General features: G+C 37.5%; 1 protein-coding gene across 6 annotated transcripts in view; it reads right to left on the reverse strand.

Annotated features, from left to right (window-relative positions):
- LOC132524858 (cytochrome c oxidase assembly factor 1 homolog) overlaps nt 1-16,952 on the reverse strand; it is a 100,960-nt gene that overhangs the window by 73,443 nt on the left and 10,565 nt on the right. For 4 of the 6 annotated variants that reach the window (XR_009542068.1, XR_009542069.1, XM_060157361.1 and 1 more), the window contains exon 1: nt 12,239-12,353. The exons of the other annotated variants lie outside the window; for them this stretch is intronic. Coding sequence is in view for 2 of the 4 variants with exons in the window: in XM_060157361.1 (XP_060013344.1) it covers nt 12,239-12,318 (80 nt within the window). In the remaining 2 variants the exon portion in view is untranslated. Of the gene's footprint in view, nt 1-12,238; nt 12,354-16,952 lie in introns of those variants that run through there. 6 annotated transcript variants of the gene reach the window in all.

The raw sequence follows: 16,952 nt of genomic DNA on the forward strand, positions 1-16,952 counted from the left end.
TATCAAATAAGTTGTTCCACTTTCTTCTTGAAAAGTGTATGGCCTTGGGCTTCCCTGGTGGCACAGTGGTTGAGAGTCCGCCTGCCGATGCAGGGGACACGGGTTCGTGCCCCGCTCCGGGAAGATCCCACATGCCGCGGAGCAGCTGGGCCCGCGAGCCATGGCCACTGAGCCTGCGTGTCCCGAGCCTGTGCTCCGCAACGGGAGAGGCCACAACAGTGAGAGGCCCGCGTACCGCAAAAAGAAAAAAAAAAAGCGTATGGGCTTTTCTCAGCCTTTTGCATTTTCATATAAATGTATCTCTTTTAATGATTGTCACAACCCTGTATGTAACTAAATCTTATCAACCCACTTTAAAAAACATGGCAAAGCAACCCTAAAGAACTTATATAACTTGACCGAGATCATAAAACTGCACAGCCTAGATTTGAACCCAGGAGTGTGTTTGTGCCAAGGGCACACTTTACAATATCCTACATGCCTATAAACTTAACGTGAAAATGTTAAACCTAAAAATATACACAAGTAAAAATGACAATAAAGTATTATTTTACTACTTATTCAACTTATTATAAGTAACGTTAAGATAACTAATTCTACCAATGCTGGCAAATTTATTGTGAAATTGGTACAACAGTACCAATTCTGCCAATAGAAGTGAAAATTACTACAATTCTTTTAGAGTTCTAAGAAACTAATAGTGATTACTACTAATAAAGGTACAAGAGAACTTGAGGTCCTGAAGGATTGATTTAGTTACTGCCTGCTTAAAGCCCGATTGTTATAAAATGTGGGTCATGTCTCACTCCTGTTCTAGCGTTATTAAGGAGATGAAATGGATAGATCTTTGGTAGGTAAAGGAGAGAAAAGATTCATGGACAATTCCCAAATGTCTGGCTTGAGCAAAGGGTACTCACAGAATTAATACTCTATGAATTAATATTTCTTTAGCAATTAGGCACTGTGGTAAGTGCTTGACATAAATTATCTCATCTCATCCTGCCAACTCTAGCAGGTATTACTGCTGCCCCAAATTACAAATTAAAAAAAAATAGGAACAGGAAAGAAAGTACAGGATATCAGATCTTAACTGAAACCTTCAGTTGCTAAGTCCTTTCCACCATAACAAACTGCTAATAACCATGTGATATCTATTTCACAGCTGAGCTGAAAAACTAGCTTTTCCACTGGCGAATATACAAGTGACTGGAAAACAAGAGCCAGGCAGCTGTCAGAATTTCACTGTAACTGAATGTAGTAAGTCACATGGGAGCCTTTTGACATTACTGCCCCTAGGAAAGTCACCTTTGAAAACAATACTACATTTGTTTGCTTGGGGTTTTCTGCCTTTTTTCCCCCTTAAATGCTGGCACTGTAAGCTTAAAAAAAAAGAAAAAAAGATGTTTAGATCTTTAATCTGTTAGAAACCATGTAATAGCTAACCCCACACTTTTTACAATCCCACTACAGTGACAGCAGAAATCTTGGGATTTGGTTTTTAACATATTCTGACACAAATTATAACTAGGTATTGGGCATCCCTGGTGGCTCAGTGGTTGAGAGTCCACCTGCCGATGCAGGGGACGCGGGTTTGTACCCCGGTCCAGGAGGATCCCACATGCCACAGAGCGGCTGGGCCCGTGGGCCATGGCCGCAGAGCCTGCGCGTCCGGAGCCTGTGCTCCGCAACGGGAGAGGCCACAACAGTGAGAGGCCCGCGTACCACCAAAAAAAAAAAAAAAAAAAAAAAAAACTAGGTATTACATGTATAAACAACAAGATCCTACTGTATAGCTCGGGGAATTATATTCAATATCCTGTGATAAACCATAATGGAAAAGAATATATACGTGTATAACTGAGTCACTTTGCTGTAAAGCAGAAATTAAACACGACAGTGTAAATCAACTATACTTCAATAAAATTTTTAAACAACTAGGTATTACAGACTCATGAAAAGATAAGGGATCATTATGATACACCTTGGTATAACTGGGCAGAAGAAAATAATTTTCTTACATACATAAGAGGATTGTAACTACAAGTAGGGAAGAAATGGATCTGCTTCATTCTGTACTCTTTAGACCACATTAGTAATACTGAGCAATACACTTACTCAATCAGAGTAACAACTTTTATCTAAGAGTAAGATTTATAATGTAGAGTCCTGGAAATTATTTACAAAGTTTCTATTTCATTGGGTCTGAAGATGGGGCCTAGAAATCTGATTTTTTAAATGTTTCGAGAAAACAGCCAGAAAACAATTAACAAAATGGCAATAAGCACATACCTATCAACAATTACTTTAAATGTAAATGGACTAAATTCTCCAATCAAGACAGTGGCTGAACTGATTAAAAAAAAAAAAACTATCTAAATGCTGCCTACAAGAGACTCACTTCAGATATGAGAACAAACACAGACTAAAAGTGAAGGGATGAAAAAAAAGATAATCCATGCAAATGGAAACTAAAAGAAACCTGGGGTAGCCATACTTAGACAAAATAGGCATTAAGACAAAGATTGTAGTAAGAAATAAAGAAGGCCATTACATAACGATAAAGGGGTCAATATAACAAGAGGATACATGTGTAAATACTTATGTGCTCCCACCACAAGAGCACATAAATATATAAAGCAAACATTAACAGACCTAAGGGAGAAATAGACAGCAGTACTTTAATAGTAGGGACTGTTAATACCACACTTTCACCAACAGATAGATCATCTAGACAGATTATCAATAGGAAACATTGGCCTTAAATGACACGCTGACCAGATGGACTTACAGACATATACAGGATATCCATCCAAAAGCAACACAATACACATTCTTCTCAAGTGGCATTGGAACATTCTCCAGGATAGATCATATGTTAGGCCTCAACCAAGTCTTTAAAAAATTAAAAAGACTGAAATCACATCAAGCATCTTTTCTGACCACAAAGCTATGAAACCACAAATCAATTACATGAACAAAACTGGAAAATTCACATATTTGTGGAGATTAAACAACATGCTACTAAGTAACCAATGGTCAAAGAAGAAATCAGGGGCTTCCCTGGTGGCGCAGTGGATAAGAATCTGCCTGCCAATGCGGGGGACACAGGTTTGATCCCCGGTCCGGGAAGATCCCACATGCTGCAGAGCAACTAAGCCTGCGAGCCACAAATACTGAAGCGCGTGCGCCTAGAGCCCGTGCTCTGCAATGAGAGAAGCCACCGCAATGAGAAGTCCGTGCACCACAACGAAGAGTGGCCCCCGCTCTCCACAACTAGAGAAGGCCTGCGCACAGCAACGAAGACCCAACACAGCCAAAAATAAATAAATAAAATAAAAATAAATTTAAAAAAAAAAAAGAAGAAATCAAAAGAGAACTCAAATGACCTTGAGACAATGAAAACGGAAATACAATTTATCAAAACTTACAGGATGCAGCAAAAGTAGTTCTAAGAAGGAAGTCCATAGCAATAAATGCCTACATCAAGAGACAAGAAAAATCTCCAAGAATCTAACAAGACACTTGAAGGAGCTAGAAAAAGAAGAACAAATGAAGCATAAAGTTAGCAGAAGGAAGGAAATAACAAAGATCAGCACAGAAATAAATGAAATAGAGACTAAAATGAGAACAGAAAAGATCAATGCATCCAAAAGCTGCTTTTGTTAAAAGATAAACAAAACTGACAAACCTTAGCTAGACTCACCAAGAACAAAGGAGAGAGAACTCAAATAAATATAATCAGAAATTAAAGAGAAGATATTAAAACTGACACCACAGAAACACAAAGGATAATAAGACTACTATGAACAATTATATACCAACAAATTGAACAACCTACAAGGAATGGACAAATTCCTAGAAACATAAACCTTACGAGACTGAGTCATGAAGAAATATCAATAGAAAACTGAACAGACTGACTGCTAATTAGAAGACTGAAATAATAACCAAAAACCTCCCAACAAACAAAAGTTCAGAACCAGATGGCTTCACTGGTGAATTTTACAAAACATTTAAACAATACCAATCCTTCTCAAACTATTCCCAAAAAAAGTCAAAGAGAAGAGCACACTTCCAAACTCATTTTACGGACCAGCATTACCCTGACACCAAAACCAGACAAGGACATTATAAAAAATGATAATTACAGGTGAAAATCCCTGATGAACACAGATTCAAAACTCCTCGACAAAATATTAGCAAACCAACTCAACAATCCATTAAAAGGATCATACACCATGATCAAGTGGGATTTATTCCAGGGCTGCAAGGATGTTTCAACATCCACAAATCAATCAATGGGATACACCACATTAACAAAATGAAAGATAAAAATCTTATGATCATCTTAATAGATGCAGAAAAATCATCTGACAAAATTCCACACCCATTTATGATAAAAAAAGAAAACTCTCAATGAAATGGGTAAAGAAGGAATGTACCTCAACATAATAAAGGCCATATATGAAAAGTCAACAGCTAACATTATACTCATGGTGAAATACTGAAAGCTTTTCGCCAAAGATCAGGAACAAGGCAAGGATGCCCACTCTAGCCGCTTTTATTCAACAGAGTATTAGAACTCCTACACAGCGCAAGAAAAAGAAAAGGCATCCAAATCAAAAAGGTAAATCAGAAAGTAAAACTGTTACTTTTTGCAGCTGACGTGATATTATATAGAGAAAACCCTAAAGACTCCACCAAAACACTGTTAAAACTAAGAAACAAATTCAGTAAAGTTCCAGAATACAAAACCAATAATAGAAAAAAATCTATTGGTTTCTATACACTAATAACAAAATATGAGAAAGAAATTCAGAAAACAATCCCATTTACAATTGCATTAAAAAGAATAAATACCTAGGAGTCAATTTAACCAAGAAGGTGAAAGACCTGTGGACTGAAAACAATCTAAGACATTGATGAAAGAAACTGTAGAAGATGAAATAATAGAATGGAATGAAATAATATCCCATGTTCACTGACTGGAAAAATTAATATTGTTAAAATGTCCATACTAACCAAAGCAATCTACACATTCAATGCAATCCCTATCAAAATTCCAATGGAATTTTTCACAGACATAGAAAAAATAATCCTAAGATTCCTATGGAACAAATAGACAAAAATCTTAAGAACAAAGCTAGAGGCATCATGCTCCCTAATTTCAAATCATATTACAAAACTACTGTAATCAGAACAGTATGGTACTGGCATAAAAACAGACACATTAAAAAAAAACAAAACAGACACATAGATCAATGGAACAGAATACAGAATGCAGAAATAAACTCATGAATATATGGTCAGTTATTTTATAACAAAGGTGCCAAGTATATGCAGTGGGAAAAGAACAGTCTCTTCAATAAATGATGTTGGGAAAACTGGACAACCACATGTAAAAACAATGAAACTGGAACACTATCTTACATAACACAAAAGTCAACTAAAAATGACTAAAGAATTGAATGCAAGAACTGAAACCATAAAACTCCTAGAAGAAAACATAGGTGGTAAACTCCTTGACATCTGTCTTGGAGATGACTGTTTGGATTTGACACCAAATGCAAAGGCAACAAAGGCAAAAATAAACAGTGGGACTACATCAAACTAAAAAGCTTCTGCACAGCAAAAGAAACCATCAACAAAATGAAAAGGCAAGCTGCCAAAAAGGAAAAAACATTCCAAATCATATATCTGATATGGAGTTAATATCCAAAATATATAAAGAACTCATAACACAATAGCAAAAACACACGATCTGATTTTAAAAAATGGGCAGAGAATCTGAATAGACATTTTCCCAAAGAAGACATACAGATGTCCAACAGGCACATGAAAATATATTCAACATCACTTAATCATCAAGGAAATGCAAATTAAAACCACAATGAGATATCATCTCACAACAGTTAGAATGGCTATTAACAAACAGACAAGAGAGAAGTGTTGGAGAGGATGAAGAGAAAAGGGAACCCTAGTGCAGTCAGTAGGAATGTAAATTGGTGCAGCCACAACGGAAACTGGTATGCAGATTCCTCAAAAAAATTAAAAATAGAACCACCATATGACCCAGCAATTCCAATTCTACGTATTTATCCAAAGAAAATGAAAACACTAACTCAAAAAGGTATATGCATCCCCATGTTATTGCAGCATCATTTGGAAACAACAGTCAACATGACATGACAGCAGTCAACAACATGACAGCAGTCAACATATGGAAACAACCTAAGTGTTCCTCAATGGATGAATGGATAAAGAAAACGTCACACTCACACACACACACACACACACACACACACGAATATTATGTAGCCAAATAAAAGAAGGAAATCTTGCCATTTGCAAAAACACGGTTGGACTCTAATGGCATTACACTAAGTGAAGTAAGTCAGACAGAGAAAGACAAATACCATATGATCTCATTTACATATGAAATCCAAAACAAAAAAACAAAAAAAGAAGTTCACAGATACAAAGAACAGATTGGTGATTGCCAGAGGCAGGGGGTGGGGGGTGGAGGGTGGGCAAAATAGATAAAGGGTCAATAGGTACAAACTTCCAGTTATAAAATAAATAACTCATGGGGCTGTAATGTACAGCAAGGTGACTACAGTTAATAATACTGTATTGCATATTTGAAAGTCACTAAGAGAGTAGATCATTTTGCAATATATATAAATATTGAATCATGTTGTATACCTAATACCAATAAATTGCTATATGTCAACTACATTTTTTTTTTCTTTCACCTGGTAAGGATCACTTTATTAGATCAAGTGAAAGTCTCAGGAGTATTATAAATGGAATTGTAAGAGGAGATGCAGGTTGGAAGAAATGGGCCTTTGCAAACAGATCAACTGAATCAAGCCCAGAAGTCAGTGAATTGCGTACCATCATGTAATAGTGATAGATTTAAAAAATAGCTTTTTTTGAAAAACTATGTGTTAATTGTGTACACAAATAAATAGGAGTAAAACTTAGTTTCCTCCCTCAGGAGATTATAATGTCATTGGGGAAACAAATATATCAAATGGCTATAAAACAAGGCAGAATTAAATAAATGTTTAAAGGAGCAACAAGGTATGCATTGTAAAAATGTAGAGGATAGGGCTATCATTCTCCATTTGAACATTCCAAGGATAACACAAACACAATGACCCAATATAGAACTCACCATTTTTGCCCAAAGCAGTCTACCTCCTATACTCTCTATCTCATTCTATCTTTCCTAAATTCCTTTTTTTAATTTAACTTTATTTTTTTATACAGCAGGCTCTTATTAGTTATCCATTTTATACATATTAGTGTATACATGTCAATCTCAATCTCCCAGTTCATCACAGTACCACCCCCACCCCACCCCCGGCCACCTTCCTCCCTTGGTGTCCATACATTTGTTCTCTACCTCTGTGTCTCAATTTCTGCCCTGCAAACCGGTTCATCTGTACCATTACATTTCATTTAAAAAAAAAGAAGTTTCTATTTCATATGTATCAAACACATATCCTATATATATATATGCATATAAAAAGAAATTAATACAATAAACTCCCATATATCCACTGCCCCTGTTTTAAACACTGTTCTTTACCAGGACCTTAGAAGCCCCCTGTTCTCATCCTCTTCCCTCCCCTAAGGTAACTGTTATCCTGACTTCTGACTTCTGTGTTAATCATTCCCTTGCTTTTCAGATTAGTTTTGCCTTTAATACACATATACATACATACATATATAAATATATATATCCCTGAACAATATATTTTTGGTTTTTAAAAACTTAAGAGAAATCACAAACCTAGATACACAAGGGCATGGTACCCTTATAGATGAAGGACAGTAAGGAAGGATAGGGAAAGATAAACTGAACAGTCTCTGTGTCACTGTCCAGTTTCAGCTTTCCAGAAAGCTAAGAGAATTCGTCTCTGGAAAAGTTATGAGTTATGAGGCCAAGTTATGAGGCAAAGACATGAATCCTGGAAAACACAGGTCAACCACAGTCAAGCCTTCTAGCTGGGTAACGCAGGCTACTATCATTGAACCTACAACAGAAATGCAGATGAGAGAGCAGGCTCTGTTCATCTTTTGTTTCTAAGCTCACTATGGCCACCCACCAGAACTTAGCAGTAGGTCAAAGCAGAATATATCTGAGAGGTGAAACAAGTATCCTCAGCTGAGTCACACAGCAGGGCATGAGGGGAAAGCTGGAACTTCCATAGTACATAGTCAAGACAAGCTAAGAACAGATAAAGTCTGGATCAAGCTCACCAGAGTATTCTGTCCTCAGGTTAAAAAGACAACCGTGACAGCAAGCACCTTGGTAATTCTGCATTTCTAGGTCCTGATTCACAGCCCTCCAACTGGAGTGGTCGCCCTCTATATACAGTACACAGCCAGCACCTTGGAATCTCCTAAAAGTAGCTCTGGGGATTCCCCTCATCTCCCTCCTTCTTGGATCTCCTGTTTCCTATACCCCACTGTCTTCCTTTTTCTTAATTTACTCTCAATTGGTGTTTCTCATTTCTCATCCTCCAATAGCTTTTTTTTTTTTGGCCGTACCACACGCCTTGCAGGACCTTAGTTCTCCAAGCAGGGACCGAACCCACACCCTCGGCAGTGAAAGCAGAGTCCTAATCACTGGACCGCCAGGGAATTCCTTCCAGTAGTTTTTAATAAAGGGGACAAGAGAAGTAAATATTTTCAGACCTTGCATGTCTGAAAATATCTTTATTCCAGTTGGCCATAATTTGGCTGAGTACATACTTCTAAGTTCAAAATCATTTTCCTTCATAATTCTGAAGGCATTGCTCCACTGTTTTCTCATTTCTAGATTGCTGCATAAAAATCCAAAGCCATTCTGATTCCTTATCCTTTATACATAACCTGTTTTTTGCATACTAATCCTTCATACATAACGTGTTTTTTGCATTCTCGAATCATCTCTTTGCCTTCCAGTGTTTCAAAGTTTCCTAATGATGTATCTTAGCATGGGTATATTTTCACTTATTCGGTCGGACACTCAGTAGGTACACTCAATCTGAAAACTCTAACCTTCAATTTTGGATACTTTCTTGAATTACTTATTATTTTCTCCTTTTCATTTCTCCTCTTTTATCTGGATCTTCTTGGTATGGGTACTGAAATTCAGGAAGAGTTTGCGAAGTGTTCTCTCTTTTATTTTCCACGTGTCTTTTCACTCTACTTTTTGGGAGATTTCCTGAACATTATCTTACAGTGCTCCTAAAATTTCATTTCTACTATAATAAATTCTTTTCTTTGTTGTCTGATTACGCCTTTTACAGAATCCTTTTTTTACTTCCACCTCATCTCTTATCTCTCGTAATATATTAATAATGGGGAGAGTTTTCTTTCCTCCTTGCAAAGTTTCTTCCAAGTGCTTTTCCCTGTTTATTTGTTTCAGTTCCCATCTTCCATCTTCAATATAAGAGGCTTTCCTCAAATAACTGGTAATACTTGGTGTTTGCTTATGATTAAGAGCAAGGGACTAAAAAGCTTGTAATTGAACTTGTGGGTGGGGCTTGGTAATTTAGATCTTCAAAGAAATTCATGTCAGGTGTTTTCTCCAGGGCTACTTAGAAACCCCTGAGAACATTTCAATCGCCTATTGGCTACCAGCATTCTATGAACCTAGAAGAGAAATGGAGATGAGGGTGGGAGTGGGGCTGAGGCAACGCCCCCAGATTCAGTAATGCATAAATCATTCATTCTTCTATTTCCATCACAGTTATGACTTTTATTTCCCAATATTATTTCCAAATTCTTTGGGATTTGGAAACAAGAAACTGAACTTTCCCAAATCACAAGTTATTCTCTATTTTTCATAAGACTTCACTTATTTTTAAATGAGTGACCATAAAAATACATAATGAATAGTTTTTCTGCAATAAGGTTATAATAAATAACGTTTTTTTAAATAATAATGAGTGACCATAAAAATACATAATGAATCATTTTTCTGCAATAAGGTTATAATAAAAGTTTCAAAGGTTTTCTGTTTCTAAAAAAATCCAGTAATAAATCCATGCACACTTATTATGAACCAATATACTGTGGTAAGATTATGTATCAGAAAAACATGTAAAAATGATCTCTATCTGAATTAGTCACGGGATGATAAAAGACTTTAGGAGAGAGTGATATCATCACAACGGCAGAACAGGAGTTTTCTACTGTCACCTCCCCAAAGAACACCAATTATGATAACCACCCACAGACAAAAGAGCCTTTGTAGAAATCCAGGAGTCCAGGAGAGATGTTCCAGCACACCGTTGAAACAAAAAAGACCAAAACTACCCTGTGAGGAGGGTAAGAGGAAATGTTTGACCTAACATACCATCTCTCCCACAAGGGGGCAGGGCTCAGTGCCAAGAGAGCCCTTCTTGCCCAGTGATTTCTCCTGCAGGGGAACATGAGAACATGTGAGTGCTTGGCTTCACCAGCTGTGTGGGACGCTGCCAATGAGGCCCATTTCTCTGGCCCCTTCCAGAATACTGAGTTGTGAGCTCAGGGCAGTGAGCGGCTAAGAGAAGAACTGCCAGGGGTCAGTAGTGAACACCTCAAAGTGACAGAGATCATACTAACCACTTTGTGGACTCTATTATAGGTCTGCCCATGAGCTACTGGGAATGCCTCTCCAGTGCATCCCCACAACTGGCTCCTGGGCACCCCCAGCACCCCACATGCCTCACCCATAAACCCTCCCATCCACAGACAGCTCCCTGAATGCTCCCCATGGCAGCAAGAGCAAGCCTTTGCAGATGGCTAGTGAGCATGCCTAGAAAGCCAATTTAGGAGAAACCACAAACTTGAACATTGAGCTCTGGCCTAGGGAAAGCAAAAGGGAGGCTGTCAGCACCCACTGAGCTTCGTAGGACAAAGAGAAGGCATACAAGCTTAAGAATTCTGCCACAAGAGAGTACAAGGAATGTGGAGCAAGTGTACGCATAGAAGAGGTATGAGAAAGCCTCAGAATCCCTAATGGGTGACAGAAGGTATTTCTTTCTAAAAGCCACTCAGTAAAGACTGGAGGAGGTGACTGCTTCTTCAAATGTGAAGACACAAGGCAAGATTTCAAGGAATATGAAAACTCAAGAAAACGTAACAATACAAAAGAAACAATATTTTCTAGTAGCCAAACCCAAAGAAATGGAGAACAGCAATTTACACAATAAGAATTCAAAGTAGTTGTTTTAAGGAAGTTCAGGGAGCTACAAGAAAACACAGAAAGACAATTCAATAAAATCAGGAAACAAACCTTTTTTTAAAAGAAGACAAGTTTAATAGAATGACAGAAATTAAAAAGAACCAAACAAATTCTGGAGCTGAAGAATACAATGAATGAAATGAAAAATACAATAGAGAACATCAAAAAAATGAATCAAGCAGAATGAATCTGTGAAGTAGAAGGCAGGACTGTTTAAATTATCCATTCAGAGAAGAACACAGAAAAAGAATGTAAAAGAATAAGGAAAGCCTATATGAACTATGGGACACCATTAGGAGAAATAATCTATGTACTACTGCAGTCCCAGAAGGGGAAAAGAGGGAGAAAGGGCAGAAAGCTTATTTAAAGAAATAATGCCTGAGAATTTCACAAATCTGAGGAGAGATTTGGACGTCCAAGTTCATGAAACTCACAGTTCGCCAAAAAGATTCAATCCTAAATGTCTTTCTCCAAAACACATTTCAAAACTGTCTAAAATTCAAAGACAAAGAATTTTAAAAGCAGTAAGAGGGAAAAAAAATCCTCACTTATGAGGGAATTCCCATAAAAAAATCAGTGGATTTCTCAACAGAAACCTACAGGCCAGGATAGGGGGTAAGATATACCCCAAGTACAAGTACTGGAAGAAAAAAAAACTTCCCATCAAGAATATTACCTGGCAGGGACTTCCCTGGTGGCGCAGCGGTTAAGAATCCACCTGCCAATGCAGGGGACACGGGTTCGATCCCTGGTCCAGGAAGATCTCACATGCCGCGGAGCAACTAAGCCAGTGCGCCACAACTACTGAGCCTGTGCTCTAGAGCCCGCGAGCCACAACTACTGAAGCCCGTGCACCTAGAGCCTATGCTCCACAACAAGGGAAGCCACTGCAATGAGAAGCCCATGCACCGCAACGAAGAGTAGCCCCCGCTCGCCGCAACTAGAGAAAGCCTGCACAAAGCAACGAAGACCCAACACAGCCAAAAATTAAAAACAAACAAACAAAATTACCTGGCAAAGTTGTCCTTCAGAAATGAAAGAAAGATTAAGATGCTCCCAGGCAAACAAAAGCTGGAGTTCATCACCACCATACCTGCCTTACAAAAACTGCTGAAAGGAGTTCTACAAGCTGAAATTAAAGGATGCTAATTAGTAACATGAAAATATACAACAGACTGGTAAAGTAAGTATATAACCAAATTCAGAATTTTTTTTTTTTTTCTCTATACGCGGGCCTCTCACTGTTGTGGCCTCTCGCGTTGCAGAGCACAGGCTCCGGACGCGCAGGCTCAGCGGCCATGGCTCACGGGCCCAGCCGCTCCGCGGCATGTGGGATCTTCCCGGACCGGGGCACGAACCTGTGTCCCCTGCATCGGCAGGCGGACTCTCAACCACTGCGCCACCAGGGAAGCCCCAGAATATTTTAATACTGTAATATGTTGGTGTTTTAACCACTTAACTCCATATATAAAGGGCAAAAGTATGAAAAATAACTATAGCTACCATCAGTTACTTGTAAACTAGTTATAAATTCTGACATCAAAAACATAAATGATGGAGAGATAAAATGGTCATTTTTGTATGTATTCAAAGTTAAACTGTTAACAGCGTAAAATAAACTGTTATATCTACAGATGTTGTATATAAGCCTAATATTAACAAAGGAAGAAAACCCTGCAGTAGGTAAAGAAAAGATAAAGAGAAGGGAATCAAGCTATGGAAAATCATCAATTTACAAAGGAAGACAGCAGGAGAAGATAGGAACAAGGAAACTAGAAAACAGCCAGAAAACAGTAAGACAGCATTAATAAGTCCCTACCTATCAATAATTACTTAATGTAAATGGATTAAATTTTCCAATCAAAAGGTGCAGAGTGGCTGCACAAATAAAAAACAAGACCCAACGGTGTGACGCATATAAGAGACAAACTTCAGCTTTAGGTACACACATAGTCTCAAAATGAAGGGGCAGAAGGGATATTCCACACAAATGGAAACCAAAAGAGAGCACAAGTAGCTGTATTTATTTCAGAGAAGACAGACTTTATCCCAAAAGTTGAAAAAAGAGACAAAGATTATTACTATATAATGACAAAGGGGTCAATTCACCAAGAGGACAGAGCAACGATATGTGTGTTTGTGTGTGTATGCACATCTAACAATGGAGCAACTACATATCTTAAGCACATACAAAGGGAGAAAGACAACAGTGCAATAATAGTAGGGGACTTTGGTGCCCCACTTAAATGGATAGATCACCAAGACAGAAAACCAGTATATAGAACATCCCACCCCCAAAGCAGCAGAATACACATTCCCAAGCATACACAAAACATACTCCAACTCAGATCATACATGCAGTCAACAAAACAAATCTTATTCAGCAAATTTAAAAACCTGAAATCATACCAAGTACCTTTTTCTGACCTAGATGGTATGGAACTAGAAATCATTAATAGGAGGAAAACTGGAAAATTCAAAAATGTGTGAAAATTAAACAACACATCCCTGAACAACCAATGGATTAAAGGAGGAATCAAAAAGAAAATTTTAAAAATCTTGAAACAAATGAAAAAGAAAACACAACATACCAAAATGCATGGGATGCAACAAATGCAGTTTTAAGAGGGAAGTTTATAGCTCTAAATGCCTATATTAAGAAAAAGAAAGATCTCAAATAAATCACCTAAACTTACACCTCAGGAAACTAGAAAGAGAAGATCAAACTAAGCCCAACGTTAGCAGAAGGGAAGCAATAACAATGATGAGAGCAGTAATAAGTAAAATTGAGACCAGAAAAATAACAGAAAAATCAACAAAACTAAGAGCTGGTTTTTGATAAAATAAACAAAATTCAAAATCAAGAGGTAAGTATTGATAAGAATGTGGAAAAGGGAACCCTTGTGTATTTTGGGTAGTAATGTAAATCGGCAGAGCACTATGGAAAACAGTGTTGAGATTCCTCAAAATATTAAAAATAAAACTGCCATATGATTCAGCAATCCCACTTCTGGGTATACTTCCAAAGGAAATGAAATCACTGTGTCAAGAGATACCCATACTCCCCATGTTCATTACAGCATTATTCACAATACTGGGGACATGGAAATAACCGAAATAGATGAATGGATAAAAAACGGATATATAGGGCTTCCCTGGTGGCGCAGTGGTTTAGAGTCCGCCTGCCGATGCAGGGGACACAGGTTCGTGCCCCGGTCTGGGAAGATCCCACATGCCACGGAGCGGCTGGGCCCGTGAGCCATGGCCGCTGAGCCTGCGCGTCCAGAGCCAGGGCTCCGCAACGGAGAGGCCACTGTAACAGTGAGAGGCCCGCGTACCGCCAAAAAAAACCCGGATATACACACATACACTAGAATATTATTCAGTCATTAAAAAAAAATGAAGGAAATTCTATTTGGGACATCAACGGACCTTGAGAGCACTATTTGTTGAAATGAGTTAGAGAAAAACATTTACTGTATGATATCACTTATATGTGGAACCTATAAAGCCAAACTCATAGAAACAGAGAATGGTGTTTGCCAGGGGCTGGGGATTGGGGAAATGAGAAGATACTGGCCAAGAGGTACAAATTTCCAATTATAAGATGAATAAATTCTGGGGATCTAACGTACAGCATAGTGACTACAGTCAATACTGTGTTATATACTTTAAAGTTGCTAAAAGAGTAGATCTTAAATGTTCTCACCACACACCCACACAAATGGTAATTATGTGAGGTGACAGAGGTATTAACTAACCCTACTGTAGCAATCATTTCGAAATACACGTGTTCCAAATCATCACGTTGTACATCTTTTTTTTATTTTGGAGTATAGTTAACAATGTTGTGCTAGTTTCAGGAGTACAGCAAAGTGATTCAGTTATACATATACATGTAACTATCCTTTTTCAAATTCTTTTCCCATTTAGGTTATTACAGAATATTAAGCAGAGTTCCCTGTGCTATACAGTAAGTCCTTATTGGTTATCTATTTTAAATAAAGCAGTGTGTACCTGTCAATCCCAAACTCCCAATCTATTCTATACCTCCCCCCGCCACCCTTCTCCCCAGTAACCATTCTCTAACTCTGAGAGTCCGTTTTATAGATAAGTTCATTTGTATCACGTTTTTTTTTTTAGATTCCACATATAAGTGATATCATATGGTATTTGGCTTTCTCTGTCTGACTTACTTCACTTAATATGATAATCTCCAGGTCCATCCATGTTGCTACAAATGGCATCACGCTGTACATCTTAAACTTGCATGTTATACATCGATTATACCTCAAGAAATCTGAGGGGAAAAAAAGACCTTATAAAAGAAACATTAATACAAAATAAATCCCAAATAAAAATCCTTGTAAAAGTTGAAGTACTATAAATATTTAGAAGTTATCATTCTAAAAATGAAATTTTTTAATCATGTGCTGTTCAATAGTCTTTCATAATATTCCAGATGCAGAAAAATTTCATTCATTTGTGTTGACATTGGTCAAATTCAGAGTGTATCAAAAAGCATCCCTCAAGTTGAGTGTTAGGGTACACATTGCTTCATATAAACTATTTTTTTTTTACAACAATCTATTTTGTCTGCTTACTCTGGTTTTGGTTTTGCTTTGAAATATTGCTTTTACTATTTCAGCTTTTAGATTAAGTTCTCATTTCATATTGGAGTATTCCACAAAAACTTTCAAACCTTCTTTTCAATTCCTCTGTTATTTCCAAAAAAAAAAAAAACCCACAGTCTATCAGTGAATATGCTGAACTTGAAAACACCAACAAACATTATTGGGCAATATTTATATATACAACATTGAGATCTCATAGCAAGGTTAACAGTACTACGCAGAATATTATATTGTAACTGCCAGTTTACAGATTTATTTTGTTCCCAAATTTGTTATTTCTTGGGACACCACTCATAGGATTTATAATTCATATAAACTTATTTTACTTATAAGAATACCTGTTAGCAGCAGGTAGAGCATGAAAACATATTTATAAGATGGCAACAACTATGAGTAAGACCAACTGATTAAACCATGATGCTTTTCTCCCAGATGTTTCTGGCTCAGTTCCTAGACCTTTACTTTCTACTCAGTGTCAGCATGCCCCTTTCTTGCTTTCCACTTGATGCCAGTGGAACTCTCAGAACCAATGGTATCCAATAATATGTTAAGCTTTAATTCTTGGGAAATTTTTAAATCCTTTTTTATTTTCCTGACTTTTTAAATGACTTTCCTCAGGATTTGAGATTCGAATAAACATAAAATTTCCTGAGAAATTCTAGGAATGCCTTCCCGTAAGGAAATGCTACTCTATCCAGAGATCATTGCTTTGAGCCTCAGCATCTTGTCCCAAGGTGAACAGCATCCATTGGGAGTTACTAATCAGCAATATTCACCCAGTCTTCCTAATTTTATCTCCCTCGTATCCCAATTTCCAGGAATACCTGGCACTGCCCAGTTCTTGAGCTTCTTGAGGATTTACAGGGTAAATATAATTAGTTTCAGTTTTTCCTTCTGCCAATTTACAGGTTATGATTCTTGGGGGTCGAGATAAATTTCCATTCACTCTTGCTTGGGCTTTTCAGTTTTTCAAATTGTATTGTTCTTATCTCCTTTCCTAACATTCTGTCCTTTGGATCTTTACTAGTTTTAGTGGGGTTTCAATAGGCAGCAAGATCAGAAGTCAATCTACCATCTGAATCCAACAGGAG

Source organism: Lagenorhynchus albirostris, chromosome 8, assembly GCF_949774975.1.
Source record: "Lagenorhynchus albirostris chromosome 8, mLagAlb1.1, whole genome shotgun sequence".
Taxonomy (NCBI): Eukaryota; Metazoa; Chordata; class Mammalia; order Artiodactyla; family Delphinidae; genus Lagenorhynchus; species Lagenorhynchus albirostris.